The 23,271-nt window shown below is 40.7% G+C and overlaps 3 protein-coding genes across 6 annotated transcripts; 1 reads left to right on the top strand and 2 right to left on the bottom strand.

The window, feature by feature from the left end:
- Positions 1-184: 184 nt before the first annotated feature.
- On the bottom strand, positions 185-11,637 carry rab3il1 (RAB3A interacting protein (rabin3)-like 1). Of its 4 annotated transcripts, XM_069527874.1 has the most exons (13): positions 11,458-11,553; positions 10,502-10,813; positions 5,401-5,584; positions 5,173-5,268; positions 4,696-4,773; positions 4,253-4,489; positions 3,924-4,043; positions 2,598-2,726; positions 2,394-2,506; positions 2,169-2,192; positions 1,755-1,854; positions 1,604-1,670; positions 185-1,511 (listed from the first exon to the last, which is right to left on the bottom strand). In XM_069527874.1, exons 2-13 carry the CDS (start codon positions 10,714-10,716, stop codon positions 1,426-1,428), a joined length of 1,449 nt encoding a protein of 482 aa, XP_069383975.1. In that variant the 5' UTR covers positions 10,717-10,813; positions 11,458-11,553; the 3' UTR covers positions 185-1,425. The 4 variants fall into 4 exon arrangements, with proteins under 4 accessions (XP_069383975.1, XP_069383976.1, XP_069383977.1 ...); XM_069527875.1 differs by lacking the exon at positions 2,169-2,192 and having other exon boundaries at positions 11,458-11,554; XM_069527876.1 differs by lacking the exon at positions 3,924-4,043 and having other exon boundaries at positions 11,458-11,540.
- A 463-nt stretch (positions 11,638-12,100) lies between these two features.
- Positions 12,101-18,107, top strand: best1 (bestrophin 1). Its single transcript, XM_069528773.1, has 10 exons — positions 12,101-12,235; positions 12,550-12,775; positions 13,367-13,461; positions 13,568-13,801; positions 14,471-14,625; positions 14,731-14,808; positions 15,429-15,581; positions 15,673-15,753; positions 16,065-16,216; positions 16,294-18,107. The coding sequence occupies exons 2-10, from the start codon at positions 12,624-12,626 to the stop codon at positions 17,366-17,368; spliced, it is 2,175 nt and encodes a 724-aa protein (XP_069384874.1). The 5' UTR covers positions 12,101-12,235; positions 12,550-12,623; the 3' UTR covers positions 17,369-18,107.
- Positions 18,108-18,625: 518 nt separating this feature from the next.
- fth1b (ferritin, heavy polypeptide 1b) lies at positions 18,626-22,625 on the bottom strand. Its single transcript, XM_020079396.2, has 5 exons — positions 22,471-22,625; positions 21,268-21,371; positions 20,806-20,952; positions 20,412-20,537; positions 18,626-19,494 (listed from the first exon to the last, which is right to left on the bottom strand). The coding sequence occupies exons 2-5, from the start codon at positions 21,367-21,369 to the stop codon at positions 19,336-19,338; spliced, it is 534 nt and encodes a 177-aa protein (XP_019934955.1). The 5' UTR covers positions 21,370-21,371; positions 22,471-22,625; the 3' UTR covers positions 18,626-19,335.
- Between the last annotated feature and the right edge of the window lie 646 nt (positions 22,626-23,271).

Below are 23,271 nucleotides of genomic sequence, written 5' to 3'. Positions count from 1 at the left end.
TCCTCTGTTTCCATGTCCCCGATTCCTGCTTATAAACTTGTTGGTCAACTGTGGGTGTGTGTCTGGGCGTATGAGCTTAATTTAAAACCAAACCAATGACGTGCTGAGAAAAAACAGGTCTCTGTGTCATGTATTGTGTTGTAAGAATGAATGAACTATACAAAGATGAGTCATGACCTGAAACCAAAGTCAAACTGATCCATTTTACTGCCATCAGACTTTATACAAACAAAAGCTGTAAATCACACATGGTACAAAGGTGACACTGCCTTTGTTTTTACACCCGAGAACACAGGTAATGACCAGGATAAGATAAGCAGTTATTGCACTTTCTGACACAACATTCTTCATTTCTTACCTTAAACAGATTGTCTTCTGTAAAAACTGATCTAAATCTTTACTACAAGGTAAAACCAATATACAATGTAATTATGCATAATATGGCTATGTGCTGCACTCATGCAAAGTCCTTTATGGCTTATAGTTAATGTAGATACAGTTCATTGTAGACATGCAAAGCTACTGTTCCAACAGTTGAACATGTTGAGATAAAATGTATTAAAGCTTGTTTATTGTCTGTTTATATATCGTAAAGCTGTCTCTATGTTGAATGGTATAATAATTAATTAATAATATAAATGATTATTTGGTTCAGCCTAATGGGAAACGGATTTTCAAGTGTTTTTTTAAAGAAGGCCTCTAAAACAAGTAATGTAGTGAGAGTGCATTAACATCCCAAGATAAAACATCTCGTTTGTGGTGTTTAACTTCATAACTGAAGAAACTAGGAGAAGCTTAGGGAGCGTCACACTAATGTAAAAATAAAGCAAACAACCAAAATCATTGCTTTATGGAAACTACACAGATAATATCAACCTCACACATCTTACATGTGACATATAGTTGTCTAAGTCTGTAATACTTGAGGTAAGACACCGACTGAACCTTCTCGACTGCTTCCATCCTGTGCTCATCTTTCTAACAGAGTAATGCCAGAAACATGATACATACAATCTATTGTGTTCACAAGAGACGATGTGTTCACTCCACCTGGGAGGTTCAGAGCTTACATGATGAAAAAATAATAAACGGAAACTAATCCTGTGTCCTGCACTGTAATGGAGGAATATATTTTACATATCTGGAAGTAACACAATCCTATATCAAATTGTGCTAGTTTTATTTATTTCTTGCTGTGCTGGTTTAATTAAAAATCTCTTATTGCATACGCAGAAGTGGCACTAGAGCATGCTCCGCCTCCCTTGTTGGTTGACCTCTGCTGCAGTGCGAACGCCTCATAAGCTCTGCTTCCAAAAAATGTACCAAGACCTTTTGTTACCACAGTTTAACTCAGACACGTCTGAAAATTTAAAGTCCTCGGATCATGCAAGTTACATCGGTTGTTCCCATGTCCCGTCAGATCCTCTAACCCAGGTCAGTGAGGTAGAAACCTAACTTGGCCACAGTCATTTCTCTGCGGAAACGCATCACCTCCCAGAACATCTGCTCGGCTGGAAAACAAGAGACAACGACAAGTCAATCGGCTAAATCAAACAGGCCTGTAATTACATATTATTTCAAATGTAAACAGACATTAACTTACCATTGTGTCTCACCAGGCCCTGCTGGATGTAGCGGATATAAGTAAAAAAGTTGCAAACTGCTGTGATCTAGAGAGGAGAAATAGGGCAAGGTTACATGTAGGAACACTCAGCAGCGGTGTGAAGTCGAGGTGACAGAGAAGGGATAGTTACCCGTGCTCTGCTGGAAGGAGAGATGTAATAGTAGCTCCCCTTGTCGCCGAGTTTAATGCGATGTCGACAGAGCCGTGACACGCCACTTAATGCACATTTTCTACAAGTGGAGAAAGATCAGCTGTCAAGAGAATCACAGCTACAAGACACTGACACACACGGTCATAGCAAACACTTAACATTGCTCACAGAGAGACCACATTTTTAGAAGGCAGCACAAATAAAGAGGTGCACAATCAAAGATAGTTAGTCACTGTGAAGAGTAAAAGGTTATAGGTCACATGTAAATTCAGACACGTGCACAACCCATCTGGGTCATTTATTTACAGATTGTGGACAAGCAGGTTTCATTACATGCTACAGTAGTTTGTTAGTGCAAAGCTCAACAGTTTATTACTTCTTTGGAGGACTTACGTCTCTATTGCTGCCCTAAACCCACTGGAAGAAAAGATGTTTAAGTCAGACAGTGATTAGAAATGTGCCCGAGGTAAGACAGTGAAAACCTTATAACCGTAAATCACAAGTGAAGAAATGAGAACAAAATCCAAGTGAATTTTAGAATTGACTTGGCCGTTGTTTAGCAGTGACTGGTGACACAGAGGAGAGGATGATAGTTAATGTGTAGCCGTGACAACTCACTTGGGGCCTCCACACTCTACAGCTGAGGCCTTTACCATCGGTAACGCTGACATGGCCACAGGCTCGATGGTCAGAGAGTTGTTTTCCACGGCACTCTGCACCAGCTGGGACAGCTGCGGAGAGCAGGAATTAACGTAACTTCTCACTGAAATGCAACAAATACAGCAACATAATATTTCTGCTGAGAAGCAGTGAGATTGTGACCTCAGATCTTGTGAAGGAGAGACAGGGTCTGATGTCTTCTCTGTAGATTCGTCCCAGGAAGGCGGAGGAGCGGTCAAAACTCGGATGTTCCTTCCACATCAAAAACTCTGCATAAAGAACTGAGTCCATCTGCAAACAAAAATGTTGTATGTGTCGACCACAGAATCTTCTAACTGACACGGCGAAGTCATATTTCAAAAAGATGATGCTCTGTACATTAATGCAGCAGCTAGCATGCTTATTAAGACAATGTTAAAATGCTGATGTTGACTAGTTGTGTTTTTCCCGAGTTCACAGCATGTTTGCAAGGAAGAATTAGCCATTTTAATATAAACAAGTCAATTTGAGGCAGATAAGAATATCATCACTTTGACAGATATTTATTCACAACCCCAAATACTAGAATACTGAAGTTAGACCTGATGATGGCACTAAAAAAATAAAGGGATAACCAAAGCTAATTGAAAACTTAAAGCGCACTGGAGAAAAATTCAACAAAACCTTTATGGACTCACCCTGTGGAAACCAGTTTATATGTAATATACATGAGCTGCACTGACATGATATAATGGACAAAGCACTTTACGATTTGTCTCTACGTTTACATGGACAGACAATATTGACCTTTTTCAAGACATCTTCTTGATTATGGTGTCTACATGAACTACTATTAGAGTAGGGCCTGTGTGTGTGTGCTGTCTGGGATCGGTGTCTTATTCAGACTATTCTCTTAATCAGGTCAATATCAGAATATTAATGTCCATGTAAACATAGTCAGTGATGGAGCTGTACGCAACTCAGGGTTCAGTGTCTTACTCAAGGACACTCCGACATTTGGACAAGAGTGGCACAGGATCAAACTGAATGCAGTTAGTGGACGCCCCCTCTGACCCATGAACCACAGGGCTGGTATTTGTACCAAATTCTATTGCAGTGTCAATGTGGTAGACTGATAAACTGACATTGTCCTCCTCAGACGGATGGAGCTTGTCAAAAATGTAAAACACAGAGAGCGGGGTTCCTTATTTAGTTAGTGAATAAGACATTATGAGGCTATGATTCTCTTTTGAACTTACATGTAGCAGGAATAATGTTGCTTTTCACATAATTAGTGGCTCAACTCATTACAAGACACTGCACTGCCTTTTAAAGGAGATGAATGACCAATTAAAACATTAAAAACTTGTCTATGAAAAGTAAAAAAGGCTGACTCACTCTGTACATGAAAAACCTGCTCACTGACCTGTCAATTCAGATAATTACAGAATACAGATCCAGCAACTAAAGCTAAAACTCCATGGAGTTTGACTGAAGGAATGCAGTTACCTGTCTGCTGTCAGTGTCTAAACCCTCTCCCCGCTGCTGCCAGTAAGAGTCATAGGTCATACTGACAGACTGTCCGGGAACCAGGCAGAGAATCAGAGAGAGGAGAGCAGGAACAGCAGGCTGAGAGAGGAAGAGACACCAGAGACATAGAGGAAGAACAAGTCAGACAGAGGTTAGTAGTGAGAGAAACAGAAAAGAAATAAAAAAGACCAAGATAAGAGATAAGGAAGCAAGAATAATTGATGGGAAAAGAGAAAGCACAAGTCCAAAGATGCAGAAATGTATTTTAGCAGAAGAGAGGAAAGTGTATAACATTTTATAAAGGTCACCTCTTGGTCTTCTTTGGCCACAGGCTGAATGGAGACTGAAGAAGGTTCTGGTTTTCCAGATGAGGACGGAAAGGTACTGCTCGCACTCTTGTTGCGGACATGTCCCCCAACGTGTTTGTACGCCCCCCTGGTTCCCGAAGGCTGGAGCTGTGGATGCAGCTGGCGGTTCGGTGAGGAAGGTGTGGATGTCAACACCAGAGTCTTGAGTGCTGTCACCTCTGCTTGCAGGACGTCAATCTGGAAGTCAGACAAAAGAGGGGGAAAAAAGGAAAAATGATGATGAATATTTCTTAAAAACACCTCTGAGGCCTATTTAAGACAAATCAGAGTTGGATTCATGAGTAGTTTAGGAGCATCTGAGGAATTTTTAATGGGACAAAAGTTCAATTGATCAGACATCTCATTTTCAGGTTTTAACAGAAACAAAGAAAAACAAAACAAACCTTCCCTTGAGCCTCCTTGAGCTGTTTCTCTGCTGCTGCTTGTTTGACGTTTGCTTCATTCACCATCTTGTGAGCTTCCTGTAGAGAAGTAGATAACATCAACACAGGCTTAAAACAATGCAAGTTGAACATATTTGAAAAAACATCTGAGACATCTGGTTGTGAGGCTGTTGTTAAATTTTCATTCATGCTAAAAGGTAAATCAGTGAAATATTAAGCTGCATTATTGAATCTTTTTGTTCGCCTGTGATTTGTTGGAGACCAAAAACTGAGATAAAAGCAGAGAGAATATTGAACACAATTTACCTGGTGGACTTGGCAACTGCCCCAGAGTAATGCATATTTAAAAGACTAAAATATTAATGCTAATGTTTTGACTACAATGCAAACTGTGAATATTAGGACTTGTGCAGCATCAAAGCATCACTCATCATCAGGTCAAAGTGCACTCAGCATGGAGCAATGATAACTGCTCACCTCAAATAGACTGGCTGTCAACTCCTCCAGCTCCTGCTCCAGCTGATTCCTGACCTGAGACAGACGCTCGCACTCCTTATCTTTCAGTTTCAGTTCCTGAAAATTGTAGAAGAAAAGTGTCACAATCACATTTAACAGGGAAGAAGAATTGCATTGTCAACTCTTTTTTTTCAGGTCAAACTATGCTTCTCTGTGTTTTTGTGTTAGAAATGAAGAAGGTTAAAACACCCTCTTTGCAGCATCCAGCTGTTCCCTGAGGATCTCAGAGCCCTTCTCTCTGATTTCTTTTTCTCGGATTTCCAGTGAGGAGCTGCGGAGCCGACAGAGGTGGTCATGGTCTCTGCCGGAGGTGGGCCCAGCCTGGCCTCCTCCCTCCACTCTGGACTCTGGCTCTGGATCCAGATCTACCAACCTGCACAACAAACAAAAAAAAATTATGGACATGATCTTTAGGTTCTCCATTTAATCTAACCCCAAACTACATGTCTCTGAACTGTGGGAGGAAGTCACCTGGAGGAAACCAACGCAGATACAGGGAGAACTTGTGCTAGCCACCGCGCGACCATGCCACAAATTGGCCATTATACAAACATATATTTATTTATTTCTATATATTTTTTAAATAGCAATGATTCCTAAGATTGTATGCCAAAGAAATGTAATTGAGGTTTGATATTTTACAATTTAACCATAGGCACAGACACTGGTAAGTCTCTTTGAGGCTCATATCATATTTTACTTTATCGGCCAAGTGATATATTTATCGGTTGGACAGTAAATTTAATGATAATGACTGATAACTCCACAATCATTTTGTTTTTTAAGTCCAGCCCTGCTTGCAAGTGGCGTATCACATTGTGTTTGTGTATTAACTTCAAGATAACTCTGATACAATACATTCTAATGCAGTGGTTATAGTTTATAGGTTTAAGATACAAGACACAGATTCCCCATAATCCTTCAAGTCAATGATTTACAGATGGACGGACACCATCAGTGGTGCATTGGATGTGGAACATGACACCATCATTTCATTTGTAAGACTGGATCTGTCATTAGCTCATATTGACTAATACATTGATTCAGATAAGTTATTGATCAAGATGTACCTTTAGTCCAGGGCTGCATTAGTCGTAGCTAGGTGTTCCTAATAAACTGACAACTGGGTGTATGTTATTATACTGTATGTAAAGGATTAAGATGCAGAAATGTCAGATCAGCACACGTTTCAAACATTAAGCTAAAGTACTGGATCACTGGAGTCACGGTTGGGACCCTCTGCTACCATCTGGCAACATTTCATTTGAAAGACTTCAGCTTGTGACTCACTGCTCTTGTTGTCTGTGAAGTTTAAGGTGAAAACAAACGCTAACAAACATTTAGCAGCACTGTTAGCCTGCTAGTTGACGTTAGCCGCAACTTTTTTTTGTTTTTTTTTAAATACGGAGAGGTTTCCCCTCAGTGTCCGCCCTTACCCCGTCAGTGTCCGGGACAGCAGACCGACACAGCTCCCCACTCAGCACGTGAGTGTCTCTGTGTCCTCTGTCCTCCAGCTGTCCTCCTCTGTGGCTAAATGATGGACAAACACTGGACAAAGTCTCTGGTTTCACTGAAACTAATCGGAGCTGTTTTAAATCTCAGCAGCCAGCGGAGGAATGCGGACGCTGACGTAGACACCGACAACAGCTTCGGTCACAAACACACGAACACGTTTGAAGCAAAGCTGCGAATGAAGAAGTCAGACAGACACCGAGGCTGATGCTGCTCCGGACATTAGTGTCATTGATTTACTCTCTGCTCCGCGTTGTTGTTCCATTGAACAGAGGGAGCGTCTCTGCGTCCGCCTCCACACACTGATCACATGACCGCGCATCCACTCCCAGAGGCCTGTCTATACCCTCACACCCTCATACTCAAATACTTATATACCCATATACTTATATACTCATATACTTATATACTCATATACTCATACCTTCATACTCATATACTCATATACTCATATACTCATATACTTATATACTTATATACTCATATACTTATATATTCATATACCTTCATACTCATATACTTATATACTCATATACTTATATACTCATATATACATATACTCATACACTTATATACCCTCATACTCATATACTTATATACTCATATACTTATATACCCATATACTTATATACCTTCATTCTCATATACTCATATACTTATATACCCTCATACTCATATACTCATATACCCTCACACCCCCATACTCATATACTTATATACCTTCATACCCATATACTTATATACCTTCATGCTCATATACTTATATACCCTCATACCCATATACTTATATACCCATATACTCATATACTTATATACCTTTATACCATATACCTTCATACCCATATACTCATATACCTTTATACTCATATACTCATATACCTTCATACTCATATACTTATATACCCATATAGTCATATACCCTCATACCCATAAACTCATATAACTTCATACTCATAGACTCACATCCTCATATACCTTCAAACCAATATACTCATAGACTCACATACTCATATACCTTCAAACCCATATACTCATATACCATCATACCCATATACTCACATACTCACATCCTCATATACCTTCAAACCAATATACTCATATTTTCATATACCTTATATATACATATATATAAAATTTTGAATATATATGTACCAGATTATTGCACATGATTGTTCCTGACGCTGTATGACTGATTAAGTGATGGCCAGAGAAAAGAAGCTGTTCTGGTGTCTGGTAGTTTTGGCCTGCAGTGCTCTGTAGCGCCTACCAGAGGGGAGGAGTTGGAACTGGTTGTGTCCAGGAGATGTACAAGTCCTGGATGGAGGGCTTGCTGGCACCAATGATTTTTTCTGCAGACCTGACTGTCGGTTGTAGTCTGTTCCTGTCCTGTTCGGTGGCTGATCCAAACCAGACAGTGATGGATGTGCAGAGAACAGACTGGATGATAGCAGTGTAGAACTGGATCAGCAGATTTAATTGTGAACTGAATGCACATCTCTGCTCTTCTTGAACCCCCGTAATTTGACTGTCCATACCATAGACTGTATGGTCCATCCACACTGAGGTCATTCGGGTCTAGTATAACCCATAGGCTGTTTTAACTCTAATACAGTCATTCTAAACACTGTTGGGTCACAAACGCAACAGAGGTGGTGAGGCTATTTATCTGAATCACAAGAAGAGCAATCACTATGACCTTGAATCCATATGTGCATCACTTGATAAACACTGTCCAGATGGAAAGACAGAACAACAGACAAAGCAAAATCATTCAGACCGCTGGTCAAGACAGAGGAAACTGAAAGCTTTGGAAAAAACCTATGTAGAAAACAAAGAAGACATTTCAGAGAAAAGAAAAGCAAAATATCCCACATGGAAAGCTAAACATACAGAGAGTAAAATATCCTACAAATGTGAAACTAATGCAACTCACAGAAAGTTCAACAACTATTCTGCGTTTCAACAACATTTTCACCGAAAAAGCTGCCTTAAATATGCTGCAAACACTGAAGCTACAATAAATATGCCACCGATTAAATATTTCACCACATGAGCAATGTTATAAAAGGTATGCAAATGAGCCCACTCCAAAGAAACAGTAATGTGAAGCAACATTGCAGAGGTATCACGATGAAGCATATGAAGAAAAAAAAGTTGACTCTACATGTGTTTTTGAGAATTTCCGTAGAACAGTAATGCGTGGTACAGAATTTGTCTGCTGTTGTTGCTGATAAATGTCTAACAAGTACGTATGTGTTAAATTGTGTGGGAAGAATTGTTGTTTTCAAGATGAGTATTTTTCCAGACTATGGATCTGCCAAACTTGCGACAATCATCTTCGAAAGAGAAAACTACCTACACAAAGTGTTGCTAACAATTTTCATTAAAGCCTATCCCTGATGAGCTACAATGCTCAATGAGTTGGAACAAAACCCTATTTCCCTGCACATTCCCTTCATCAGACTCTTCTCTTTGATGAGAAAAGGAGGCCAGAACTCTGGGCAAGGACCTATACGTTTGGCATGGACATGCACTGTCCACAAAGTACAAGGTTTAACAATTGAAAAGCTGTTGTGTCTACCAGCAACAAGTCTAAGTGCCCTAATAATTAAGGACTTTAAGGAATCTGCAATTTATTGTAATGGAAAAGTAGCAGAAGCAACAAGCAAAATGCAGTCATTCATATCAACTCCAACATCCACCGGATGAGAGTTTCATCTGTATGAACTGAACATTGAACTAGTTCTTGTTGAGTGTGAACTGGCACAACACAGCACACAACATATCCAGCCAGCACCCACCCACATACAGTACCTAGTCACATACACACATGCACAGCTACCCACCTACATTCAAAGCCTTCCACACCAATTTTGAATGAGTTCGTCCCCGACTTGCACAAGGAAAATCTGTTCATTTGTTTTTGTGTAATCTTGCTTACAAATAAACAATCCATCGATTTGGCGAAGGTAATCATCTCTACCTTTCACAGAAAGTGTTTCAACACCTGTTCCACAGTGATCCAATCTCTTCCACTCTAAGTTAAACACCGATGAATGAAACAAACCCGTGAGTTGACAAGCAAATCCTGTGGAACAGTGGAAACTGAACAGTTTAAGACACTGACTACACTGTGTTATCTCTTCATCCCTGGTTTGAGTTCACCCATGGACCTGAGTTGCTCTCATCCCCTTCACCACTCTCTGTTCATTTCCTGTCAGCTCTCTACTACTGCTACTCTAAGCCTTGATCTGACTCACAGACTGAAAAGTGGCTCCTGTTCACTTTTTATTTCTTTACAACATTCGTCTAAATAAGATTTGACATGAAAACACAGCTAAGATCAAATGTGCTGGTTTGTAATTTGCTCACAGAGAGTAGATGTTGTGACAGAGAAGTGCTATACTCATTCACATGTCAGGTTAACATTTCATGTAAAAGATTCCTTAGGACTGGAGTTGGTTAAACATATGTTCAAGCGGAAGAAAGAAAATTAAACAACTGTCCCTACTAAACATCTATTTTATTTCATCTACCTGCTTTATTTTATTTTTCATTATATTGCTGTATTGTTGCATTTTATACCACTACTATTTCAACTGCATTGGTAACCACCTATTTGCAACTACTGCTGTAACTATATAAGTAAAGTCTGATTTGATTTTTAATTTATCTATTCTTTTCTACTTCAGCAAACAACCATCATGTTTATGTAATTCTCTATGGAGAGCAGGGAACCAATAAAACCATTTATATTTAGCCCAGATTCAACACTTACCGACCAACCACACAACCCTCCTCAGGTTTTCTGCTGCTCCTTTGTCTGGTCGCTGTGTGTCCCAGCACATCAGGTGTCCCGAAGAAGACAGCAGAGGAGTACACTGCTATCCCGGACCTCCCCACCTTGAGAACTTCATATCCACGGCTGGATGAAGCTGAGGACGGTGGAGAGGAAGAAATCTGGACACTGTGAAGTCCTTCGAAAGCATCCATGTATCTCTTTCAGGCAAAGACCTTTCAGAAACTGGTGGATATCTCCAGTGTATCTTTACTTATATGCACATATGATGACCCTTACGTCTGTCTGTACCTAAAATACAGAAAGAAAACAAGTTACATACAGCAGCTTAAAATCACATAAAATTAAAGTTAAGCTTAACAACAGGAGACCTCCAGAGGACAGACTGTGAGATTGAACCTGGGTTTTTCAAGTAATGAATTGAGTTTAGAAATTTTGTTAACAAGGAAATAAGTGAAAGAAATGCTTCTAAACTGTACTGGTTGTCCTAACTCAAAGTTACTTAAAAATACAAAGGTACCTCTCCTTATTGTTACAACTCCATCCTTATTTTCAGGAAGTGTTTTGTCATTAAGTTTTCTATATTGATTATATCTGTAAAGTATGAGAGTAATCATGAGAAATATCAATTATGTAAAGAATGATCTTTGAACGTTGTATGTATAAAATATGTTAATGGTAAAAACTAAATTAAAAGATAAACGTTTGTCTTAACAAACAGGTCAAGAAAAGACTCCCAGAGGACAAGATGTGACCTCCACAGTGTTTAAACTGTATCACACACTTGAATTGACTTCTTTGCAGGCTTTGCACTGCTAGAGGAATTTGTGTCTTTGAGATATGCAGTGTAAACACAAGTTAAGGTAAGAAACAATACTTTACAAGTATCACACATGTGGACTTTGAAAAAGTAAAGAAACATGTGATAAACTCACCACAGTTTTCACAGCAGATCCCCAATTGTCTCCAGAGCATCAAGAATCTGAAAAGCAGGGTTTTTAATAATCTCTGCCTTCAGAGTTTAACTGAGTCCGCACTTCGCCCTGCTGCTGAGGGTCTGGTTCCACAGGAAGGGTTAATCACTAACACTTTCTAACCGGTAACAACTCCACTGTACACATTTCTACCAGCAGGGGGGCAGAGGTCCCCCCCCTGCCACACACACACACACACACACACACACGCACGCACGCACGCACGCACACACACACACACACACACACACACACACACACACACACACACACATACACACACGAAACAGTCTCATCTGATCAAAAGTTCAATATCAGCAAATACTGAAAGAAGCTTCGAATAGAAAATAATCAGGTTTTAGTGAAATGAGAAAATGACAATATGTTCAAAAGAGTCTTTAAAAAGCTGAGAGAAATTACATCTGTGTCAAAGTCGCAGAAGTTAGGTTTTTCTAAAGTCATATTTCCTAAATCTGAACACAACTCATTCACCAACCTATTTGTGGCTGTGCGGGCGCTGTGCTGACCTCAGATTTGTTCAGATTAACGGGACCTGGCCTCACAATGCATCTTTGTTGCAGAAACAGATTAACACATCAAGTGACCGGAGGTGTAGGAGTCCCCCGCTCTCTTTTTTTCTTTCCTGCTTTCCCTTCACAAACATTCTCCCCCGGGAACGCTGCTGACACACATCTCGAGATACGGCGAGCACGATGGCCAGACGTTTTCATATGCTGTGGTATGTAACCACAAATTCATTGTTTTCTGTTTGAGTCAGTACATTTGACCTTTTGGACCCTGAAATATTGAGTTTGTCTGTTGTAACCCTGAAAACACTTCAGATGTAGAGGTGTTTCATAGATGTGTAAAATGTCAATTGTCATTTTGAATGATTATTGGATTGTGGAGAAGTTTAAAAAACAATTCACTTGATTTAATATAGGTTAATGAAAATTTAACTCAATCTATACCTGTCAATCCAGGTATAGGGATTACATCATAAATGGAAAAACACGTGTGAAATAACTGACCCTCCTGTTTTTGTTTTCTTAGATATGTGACCACACTGGTGGTTTCCTTTATGTCAGGCCACACTCAGCCAGCAGGTCGGCCAGCGAGCAGCAGCGATGACAGTGACGTACTCCCGCAGGGTTGCTGATGCAGGTCTGGGGACCTTCTTTCACCTGCTCCTGCGATGGAAAGGCAGCATCTATAAGCTGCTCTACAGAGAGCTCATCATCTTCACACTGCTCTACTACTTCTTCAGTATTGTTTATAGGTACTCACTTGAAAGAAAAATGCAAACATAATATTTCATGACTGTGTGAAGAGTGACTATAACAGAACCATACTGGATTCTTTATTCAGATACCAACATATCAACATATTTGATATTGATTAGCTGATTTGAAAAAAGGTGTTGTCACTCTGGTGGTCAAACAATTTATCTCTATTTAATGCAATATACTATTGATAAGTCAATATCTGCTTATATGTTATATATTAATGCCTGGGCGGATCTTTCAGATTTAAATGTGATAATGTTTATCAGTATTCAGTATTCATACAACAGTAAAGGTTTCAGAGCTGTGTAATAAAAAATTACAGTTATCATACCACACTATGCCAGTGTGACAGCAGTGGATTCTAACTGGACAAAAGTACATTTTAGGATAACTGCATACTGCTGCCATAATGACATATTAAGAATTTAAAAAATATATGTTAAATATAAAAATATTTTGAAAATGATATTTATTTATGTGTATGTATTGTTTTTGACAGACCATAAAGTGTGGCACTAGTTGTTTTCACAGGTCTCTCAGTTCTTTAAATTGTCACAGACTCCAGCAGATGTTTTGTTCTCTAGGTTTGTGTTAAGTGATGAGCAGAAGAGGCTGTTTGAGAAGCTGTCGATATACTGTGACCGCTACGCAGAGCTCATTCCTGTCTCCTTTGTGCTGGGTGAGTTTTTTCTCTGTCAAATTTTAAAGCTAAACCGAACATGAGCAAACCATCACTTTGCAGGCAGCCATTAATTCCTTTTTTTTTTTTTAAATACTTTATCCAGGCTTCTATGTGACCTTGGTCGTGTCCCGTTGGTGGGGCCAGTTTGAAAACGTCCCCTGGCCAGACCGCCTGACAGCATTAGTGGGTGGTCATGTTCGTGGAGCCGATGAGGCCTCCAGGCTGACCCGCCGGACTCTGATGCGATACGCCAACCTGTCTGGTGTACTCATCTACCGCTCTGTCAGCACAGCCGTCTACAAGAGGTTTCCCACCATGCAGCACCTGGTGCAGGCAGGTACGACTTGCTGATGAAACCACTGAAACTCACTGCTCAATTCCCCCCTAGTCTCATCACAACACAACCACATCACAAAGCTGCTGGTCCTGTTCGCACAGAGTCTTGAAGCCACTGAGGTGGTGCCTTTGGACCAGTGTGGCACAGGCTCAGAATCTGGCTACATCCACACTATTATTGAATAAAACTCATCACTGCTGTGATGTTTACGCTTATGGACCACACCACTCTGGACCCATTTTAGTTTGAAAACTCTGGGGCTGTATCGTAGTCTGGCAAAAATGTAGATCTTCAGAAGCTAAACCCTTATTGTCAGTAACAGATTCACCTTGTCGTTGGTCCAAGAAAATAAAACCCTCATCTTACTTTTCATCACTCTTGTTGGAAGTATTTTCTGTAACTAAGGGACCAACTGCAGAGTCGACGATCTGCTTTCTGTTTACAATGGAATGCATATGTGTTGGACGGTGATCGACACAGTTTTAAAACACAAGCATATAGATGTAGCCTCAGTATCTACCTCTAATGAGGTTGAACTGTCTGTGCTACAAATTAATATAGTGGTGCAACAGAGGGGAACAAGAACTGAGGCCAAACCAACATCTTTTATGTTTTCTCTGTTGATATCATTTTGGCCGTCTTTATCTCCACCCTGCGTTTGTCTTTCAGGATTGATGACACCCGAGGAGCTGAGGCACCTGGAGGACTTGCCCTCTCCTCATAACAAGTTCTGGGTTCCCTGTATGTGGTTCGTCAGTCTGGCTCTGAGAGCTCGGTCTGAGGGTCGCATCAACAACGACGTGGCGCTCACAGCCATCCTCACTGTAGGTGTCTGTGTCAATCTTTCCACAGGCCTTATGAGAAAATCTTGACTCGGAAACATTTGTCTTTAAATCCCTTCTGTATGTCCTGTTTTCTCCTCTGTGCAGGAGCTGAATAGTTTACGGGCAAAGTGTATGAAGCTGTACGGATACGACTGGATCAGCCTGCCTCTCGTGTATACTCAGGTTCTGTTGATACTGTGTGCTGAAACTAAACAAAAAGCTTTAGTAGTTTTCATTGTGCAATGATTATGTACCAGAACAATAAATGACACTGCCAATGATTGTGATACAGAGCCAGAAATAGGCCACTGGTTTCTGATACACAATATGATTGTGTTCTTACATAGTTCTTACATCATTTTGTACATTGAATTTGTTTAATTAAAATTAGAAATTTAACCAAAAGGGTTATAAAACTATGAAGGACAACAATTACACAAATAAGTATAAATAAATAAATAAATATAGAAATACAGAAATACACTTTTTTAACTTTACAAACTGTATTTATTCCATTATTTATTCATGTATTTAATTATTTACAAATTTGTGAATTCATTCATTTGTTGTCGTTTTATGTCCTTCATATAAAACAACTCTTCTCGACGCTTTAAAACTAATTATATTTAATTTTCATCACAAAAACCAAAACAAAACATCACCACACTTACAAACGTACAGTACAGACGAAACTTACAAAAGCATGAAAGACAACATCCATAGAAATCCACAAAAAAAGAGTAATGATTGTTTTCTCTGATTTGCTGCAAAACTCTGAGAGCTGACATGACTTTTTTAATTAGGTGGCGACAGTGGCCGTCTACAGTTTCTTCCTGGCTTGTCTGATTGGTCGTCAGTTCTTGGATCCAGCTCAGGGTTACTCGGGTCACGATCTGGACTTCTACCTGCCTGTGTTCACCCTCCTGCAGTTTTTCTTCTACGTTGGTTGGCTGAAGGTGAAGATTGTTTGCATGATCCCATCACAGTGAGACATTAATCTTTTCCACCTCTGTGTCGTTGAGGTCTTTTTTCTTCTCGTTGCCTCAGGTTGCGGAGCAGCTCATAAATCCTTTTGGTGAAGACGACGATGACTTTGAAACCAACTGGCTTGTTGATCGCAATTTACAGGTTTGGATCTAAAACATAGACTGTATACAAAGACGGATGATACAGTGGTTCTCCAAAAGTAAAGCCAAAGTGTCCCCACTGGTGGCTGGTCGCAGTGTAGAACATAAATCCTGCTTCCTCCATGTTAGTGGATGGGACCTTGGCCAAACTAAAAAATCTATATACACGTCAAATGACATTTTCTCAAAGATGGTTCTGTCAATTGAGGTAGTTCTGATGGAAACTGATGCATGTCCAACTTTGTCCAGTTTGTTTGTTATTGGTAAACCTAATTGTGTTTGTCTTGTTCCACCTGCCGTGGTTTTTCCCAGGTGTCCTTGCTGTCTGTGGATGAGATGTACGACAGCCTGCCGCTGGTTGAGAGGGACATGTACTGGAATGAGTCTGAGCCTCAACCTCCCTACACCGCTGCCAGTGCTGAACACCGCAAACCCTCCTTCATGGGCTCGGCTCTGGATATCAGGTTCAGTAACGTCTTTATTTCCTGTCAGATGATTCTGAAATACTCTGTCATGTAACCATGTGTGTAATCTGAACCAGTGTTCCTAAGGAGGAGATGGAGTTTCAGTCCAATCTGGAGCAGATCAAGGAACATGAAGAAGCCAACTACTCCACCCCACTGCTCGGAGGGTTGGGTCGTCTTCTTGGCGTCCAGTCCCCTAACTTTCCTCGCTCCTCCCGGGTGTCTTTGCTGCGCCGCCGCCCTGGAGCTCCACTGAGCCGCTTCCCTCTTTACCTACACCCAGAAGCTCCATCAACACCAGGTCAAGTCCGCCAGCCTTTGAACCAAGAGCGAGATCCGGACTATGCCTTCTCCACCATGCCCCTGTATGAGAGACCAGGTTTCTACAGCTGCCCACAAACACCCATCCACTGCGTCCCTCCTGCTGTGCCTCGCCCTCGACCCGCCCGGAGGGCCCAAAACGAGTGGGATCGCAGCTGCAGCTCCCTCGCCCATCCAATGCTGGGCTCGCAGCTGCTACCCCCTGACACCCCTGGCCATGTCCCCCAACCTCCATCCTCTGCTTTCCCCTGGTTGAATGAAGATGGCGAGAGTGCCCTGACCTTCTCCTTCCCAGATTCTCCACCTGAGCTTTGCCCAATATCTAAAATCAGACCAGGACACGGCCTGCTGTCTCGCCGGCCTCCTCCTCCTCGCCTTACTTTGGACAACCTCCCCATGTCCGAAAGCCAGCCCGGACCCGCGAGTGCTCGAGCTGCAGGAAATGGAGGAGAACGGGTGTTCTCGTTCAATCCTCCCCCTCGAACAGCCGCAATAAATCCCAGTAATCCCAACAGCAGCTCTAGCAGCATTAATGCAACCAGCACCAACAGCGCTGGCACGACGGGAAGTCTCTGTAACGGTACAAGTCACACTAATTTTAGTAACCATGGGAACTTCAGCGCCAGCATGAGGGCAAGCAACGGAGGCAACAATGGTGGGCTTAGCAACAACATGAACCTGGTCTCCGCGTCAGCCTCATCTCCGCAAGAAACCAACCAGCAACACTCGCCCAATGATTCAGGAATCTCCCTGGCTGAAGGGGACCTGCTGGGCGTTTTGGTGGATGGCAGCGTGAAAAAGGCGTCGGGAGGGCAGGAACAGGACGTGTGACAGTGTTTCTGTATCACTCGTCATTACAAATATTTCACACACATACACACACAGGTACTGACCTATGTTCAGTCTAAAATCTAGAGCCTCACACACGACTGAAAACTATTTGTTGAGTTAACACTGGGTTAATCTCTACTTCCGGACAAACTGTTACAGAACAATTAACTTCCTTGTGATGCAAAAAGCACCTTATGAAATTGAACCGTCCACATGTGAAAGAAAAATAAGGAGTACTTTGCTGTTTCTTCTGACACAGAAACAAGAAACCAATTTGTGTGTATTCTCTTTAACTCTTGTAGCCGCATTAATGTTTCCATCAGTGTACTCTTTAAATATTACTTATCATGTTTACTTTTGTCATTTTATCAAGACTTTTTTCAATAAAAAAAATGAAACCTTAAATGATTTCCCAACTCTATTTTCCTATTGTTCAAGGAGTGTGTGTACAATTCATATTATATTTATTTAGATTATATAAAGCGTCTGCAGAGAGAAGCAGTCTGTCCCACTAAGAGATAACTGAGAAAATATTTTACTGGTTTTGCCACATCAGAGCCTCAAGGTAACATTTTATATCATTTGAAAAATGAATGTGCACTTCACATTTCATGAGTTCACTCTCACAGGCAGTTTGAATTCACGATAACATGCACCTACTGTCTGTGGAGGCTTAAATGTGACATCTTCATTTCTAACCTCAGTAAGTTGCAACCTTGGTTAATTATCAATACATCACTCATGTGGTGTTTGTCGAATATGAAAATAAAAAAGGAAAATGACTGTGACTGAATTCAGTGATATAAGCTACTGAATTACATTTATTGAGATTATGGTTAAATCATGAATTATTGTTTTTACTAATGCATGTTAACTAAGATACAAATTCACATATGAATGCTGCTCTTTAAAACATGTGGTGGTCAATAGTGTTTAACATTTGAAAAGTTCTGTTCAGGGATATCAACCACCTCAGCTCCGACTGTACTGAAGTACCAGATTTAAGATTAGACGTCAGCGCACAAAGAACTCACAGCCGCTGTCGATAACATTATTTGCAGTAGGATGATGTGAACATAATGTCACATAAGTGTGTAATGTTTCCAAAGTTTATAAAATAAGAGGCACAGTCTTTGTGTGGACATGAGCTGTGGACAGTTAAACCACAGCACTGTTCTATCTAAACTCAAGCCATTTCAAGAGAGGTTGAAGTATCAGGTGTTAAAAAACAAAAAATAAATTAGTAAAATAGAGATGTCAGGTTTTAATTTTCTTTTATTTCCACCTTTTGTGATTTTACATTTGCTAAAACCCTATAAATGACACAGCCCAGCTTCCATACACACACATTTCAGCTCAGACATTTAAATAGCAGTGTGCCGTATTTAGGGTATCTATTGACCAAATAAAAAACAATATTAATAAGCATACTGAATTCACCTGAATCAATCACTTTAAAGTAGAGTTGTGCTTTTATTAGTTCAGACTGAGCCCCTCATGTCTACACATGGACCACAAGAACCGCCATGTTGCATCTGTGTTTCTACAGTAGCAGTAACAGACAAAACCAAGGTTCCAGAGACGGTGGATTCTCCAACTCCTTGGGAATGTGAGGAGTACGGGGAGGAGTGTTCAGTTCATTTCAATCTGCAGCTTCATCTCTAACAGCCACTAATCCTACACACTGGTCCTTTAAATTGTTGTTTTGTCACCATATGTTGGATGCAAAATATATAAATAGAACACACAAATGCGTAAATGTAAAGAATGTTCTGGCTACATTCTTACAAAACACTCCTGGAATAGTTTGTAATCTGGAATGTAACAGGGAGCGAGGGAAGCAGCAGTCCAGGTTACACAGAGATCTATGGCTTTTGCGAACTTACATTGTGTAGTGCATTTCAGGGTTTGGGGCATGTTTGCATGCAGAGGTCAGCAGGATGATCAGTGTAGTGTAGCAGTGTGGTTTAATTGCTTTCTTCAGCCATGGTGTGTTTGTCAAAGAGGTACTCGGCCATGCCATTCTGAGGGGCTCCCATGCGGCGCAGATTTGAGATCCAGTCAGCAAGCTGTTTGATGGACTTCACCTGCTCGTCCAGAAAATGTGTTTCTATGAAGTCACACATCTGTGGGAAATACATGACAAGACATTCATGTGAGAAGCAGAGAATCGGTTCTCATGCAGGCTTCAGTTTTTTTGTTTTTCAAAAACAAATTTGGCTTTTAGGTCTTTTTCTGTATTGAACCTTTTATAGCATCAGCCATCACTCATTTCAAATGTCTCTATATCTCATAGAGCAGCTGCTGACATTACCACATACTTATGCTATTTTTTTATTATGATGTTGGGATCATAAAATAATGATTTTATCTACAGCTCAGCAGCTTGGTAATGACTGATGGTTGTATTTTTGAGCCACGATCACATTTCGTACTGTGAGAACAGAACAGTTTGTGAATAAAAACTACATTGTGAATTTAGTTGATTTAAAACAAATGATCACAGAGCAGGCGCACTCAACTGAGGTTTAATGGGCTATCTGTCTCTCCCTCTCGCCAACTACGAACAACAATTTGAGTTCAAAGCCTGTAGTCATCCAGACGTCGATGTGTGAACAAAGCAGGGGATCCCTCACTGGATTCACCGTGAGTGAGTACTACGCAAAAGTACAAAAACATTTTGTACTTTTGCGTCTGTCGCGTGTTACAAACGTCATCAACACCCCCACTTGCTCGCAGTGAAACCTGCAGAGGATCTGCTGCTGTGTTCTCATATCAGCCCCTTCAGACATTCTGCTGACTTCATACTAGAGGGCCACACAGAGAAAGTGTGGAGGCTCTCACTCAGACATTTACGTTCTCACATAAAGCCCCTCCAGAGAATGTCCGGAGGTTCAGTGCATGTCTGAAAGTAGCTTAGGTGTTTCCAGGACAACCCACTATCCCTCTAAAGCTCAGATTCACAAAATGAGCAATACACACACACAAAATGAACATGAGGCAGCTGCATCCTGTATCCTTTTGCCCTTAGTCTGCTGCTTACATGAGGATCATTGTGTTCTGATGCCATTTTCTGCAGGTCCAGGAGAGATTGGTTTACACTTTTCTCCAGCTGCAGAGCGCAATCCAAAGCCTCCAGGCCGCTCCCCCACTCATCTCTATCAGGTTTCTGAGACACATAAATAATTCAAGGAAAATCAATAATCGTGATATGTTCTTTTTTTTCTCTCTCTCTTTACAAAAAAAACATAACCAACTAATTTTTTATATGCTGGCACTTGCAGCTTATTTCACAAACCAAAACACAATAACACTTAAAGGACTCAATGGAAAGAAAAGATTGACCTTGTGGATCCAACTACCCTGCTCTGAAAAAAAAAATCAATAATAATGATGCAGACAGACAGCGACATTGTTAGAAAAGTATCAGTGCAAACCCTGATGTCATGCAGAAAGATCCTGCCTCCCCTCTGGTTCTGCAGACTCATCAGCTTCTCTGCGTGCTCACGCTCTTCTTTGGACTGTGTGCGGAAGAACGTGGCAAAGTTTGGCAGGGATTTATCATCCCTATCAAAGTAGTACGCCTAAAGATCAACACAGGGAAAGATGAGAGAACTTGATTTTCATCACAAACATCCCTGAGCAGAAAAGATGTGCACTGACTTGCTGGCTTGAACATATTTCTCTAATAGTTTGTAGTTATGACGGCTATTTAGCCTGAACCTGTTATGATTAACCCACTATTGATGTGACATAAATAGTATACACAAGTTGATATCTGGTTTTTTGTTACTATTTTTCTGCAGATTTTGTCTTTAAAACATTTTGCGAATCAAGCAACAATGAAAAGATTTTTTATTGGATGTGCATGTTGTTCCCATTTAAAAAAAAGGAATTACCATAGAGAGGTAAACATAGGAGGCATACATCTCCAAGTTGATCTGTCTGTTAATGGCTGCCTCGCAGTCCTGGTGGAAGTTTTGTCGGATTTGCGAACTCATTTCTGTAAAAAACAACAGTGAATAAATGAGTCAGATCAAATTAAGGGCAGAGTTTAATTGGACATTTTGCAAGTTAAATAAAAGCAAAGACCTGGATGAGTACTAAAAACCCAGCGGATGCAGTAGGACTTTTATCATGAACTAGAAAGCGGACACTGCCTGATGATGCTGTTCTCCTGCACCATCGCTGCCAACATCACCCGACACATATCACTTCTCACCAAACTTTAGCATGTTGATGGAAACATTCACATCAGTGAATTCACTATAACTGATGTGCAATGTTGAAACAGTCAGTTCACCTTAATTACAAAAGGGGACAGCTTATTCCATACTTACACTATATTTCGAGACACATACCGTTGAGACTTCTGCCAAGACTCAGATGCAGCGAGTGCAATTACAGACATGTTTTACATTAAATTGATTTAGTTCACATGCAGCAATATCTCAGGGGAGTTCACCTCTGTGTGGAAGACAGTGCTACTCCAGGGTAACTGCAATGGGGCACTGCCCAGTTCCGGAGCATTGGTCGTTTAAGGGAGACAAACTTTCTCCATGTCAAGGTTATAAGAAAAATACAAATATGAGAATAAGAATCCATTTGATTTATAGAGCACATTTAAAAATCCACATTGCAGTGCTTTGCAATGACTGCAAAATAAAACTAGTTGTAATTGTGAGACAATGTTGGTCAGACACTGTTAACTCTATATAATAATAATAGTAATATTATATTATTTAGAACATTTCAATACACAGTTACAAGATACAAGTTAAAAATGAAAAAGAGAAACAATAGAAAACAATGAGAAACAATCAATTTGAAGATCACACCGCCACAGAGCGGACACAGGAATTAAAACCTCAAATAGAAAATAAACTCTGACACAACACACAGGTTCTCTGGAGACGTGATGGCGGCTAACTTCAGCACAAGCTAACAGAGTAGCTTCTACCAGAGGACACCGGTGATGTGACCGATTAGCTTAGCATGTATTCTCCACAGCACAGCTAGCTGACTGCTAAGTTCACCGACACAGTCACACAACGTGCAGCAGCTCGTTCACCCACAGACACAGCACGAGCAGAGGACCCTACCTGGCGCGTGGATCAGGGGCCGCTCACACAAACACGTGTCGAAGTGTGATGTGTTCGATGCTCCACAGACATGAGCGGACCTGTGGACCAGCGGGACGTCACGAACGTGTGTAAACGGTGGATTAAGCCACGCCCTCGTATTTCACTGATGCCCGCGTTGCCAGGTTTGACTAAAACACGGAGCAGGAGTCTAGAAAACTCCATCAGTGTATAAATACTTTGTGTTTTACGTACTTTCACATTAATCTTAAATAAAAAATAAAAGGTGCAATATTTTGAAAGAATCGGGATATATAATATGAGCTATAAAAAAGCCTCACTTTCTATATAATTACACTTCACAATTAGCAGTTCATGTGTGCCATGTATTATTAGATGTAGTGACAACTATGGTAAATGCACACAAATAGTCAACAAGATATCAGTACTATACAAGAAAATACTGAACTTAAGTAAATATAACAAAAACTCAAACCAGAACAAAACATATATCAGGTATATCAACAGCTTAATCAAAGTATAACTGGTGATGGGAGCAGTGGTTCACAATGGCGCCAAAAAAGGTTATCAGTTCAAATCCCAGATTGGCCAGGGTCTTTCTGACTGGAGTTTGTTTTCTCCTGCAGTTACAGACACACTGGACGTTAGGTTATCTGGAGACTTCACGTTGACCTTAGGTGTGAACCCGAGCAATGGCTTTTTTAATTGTGGTGATTCTCAGACAGGCAGTTATGGTGAGCGTCTCATTTCCCCTTGTTTCTTGGAGATTATATCCTTACCGTACTTATGTTACTAATGCTG

This window comes from Paralichthys olivaceus, chromosome 7 (genome assembly GCF_024713975.1).
Source record: "Paralichthys olivaceus isolate ysfri-2021 chromosome 7, ASM2471397v2, whole genome shotgun sequence".
In the NCBI taxonomy this organism is placed as follows: domain Eukaryota; kingdom Metazoa; phylum Chordata; class Actinopteri; order Pleuronectiformes; family Paralichthyidae; genus Paralichthys; species Paralichthys olivaceus.
Note: the sequence above shows the minus strand (reverse complement) of the source record. Positions and strands in the feature narration are given on the sequence as shown.

Excerpts from the sequence above, each read along its gene's own strand:
- rab3il1 (XM_069527874.1), bottom strand. The coding sequence starts at position 10,716 with ATGGATGCTTTCGAAGGACTTCACAGTGTCCAGATTTCTTCCTCTCCA. Across the intron at positions 4,490-4,695 it reads TCAAGGAGGCTCAAGGGAAG|ATTGACGTCCTGCAAGCAGA; the intron begins GTTTGTTTTGTT and ends TCTGACTTCCAG. Across the intron at positions 2,507-2,597 it reads TCTCCTTCACAAGATCTGAG|CTGTCCCAGCTGGTGCAGAG; the intron begins GTCACAATCTCA and ends TGCTCTCCGCAG.
- best1 (XM_069528773.1), top strand. The coding sequence starts at position 12,624 with ATGACAGTGACGTACTCCCGCAGGGTTGCTGATGCAGGTCTGGGGACC. Across the intron at positions 13,802-14,470 it reads GCAGCACCTGGTGCAGGCAG|GATTGATGACACCCGAGGAG; the intron begins GTACGACTTGCT and ends TTTGTCTTTCAG. Across the intron at positions 14,626-14,730 it reads CGCTCACAGCCATCCTCACT|GAGCTGAATAGTTTACGGGC; the intron begins GTAGGTGTCTGT and ends TCCTCTGTGCAG.
- fth1b (XM_020079396.2), bottom strand. The coding sequence starts at position 21,369 with ATGAGTTCGCAAATCCGACAAAACTTCCACCAGGACTGCGAGGCAGCC. Across the intron at positions 20,953-21,267 it reads CCTATGTTTACCTCTCTATG|GCGTACTACTTTGATAGGGA; the intron begins GTAATTCCTTTT and ends GTTGATCTTTAG. Across the intron at positions 20,538-20,805 it reads TCTTTCTGCATGACATCAGG|AAACCTGATAGAGATGAGTG; the intron begins GTTTGCACTGAT and ends TATGTGTCTCAG.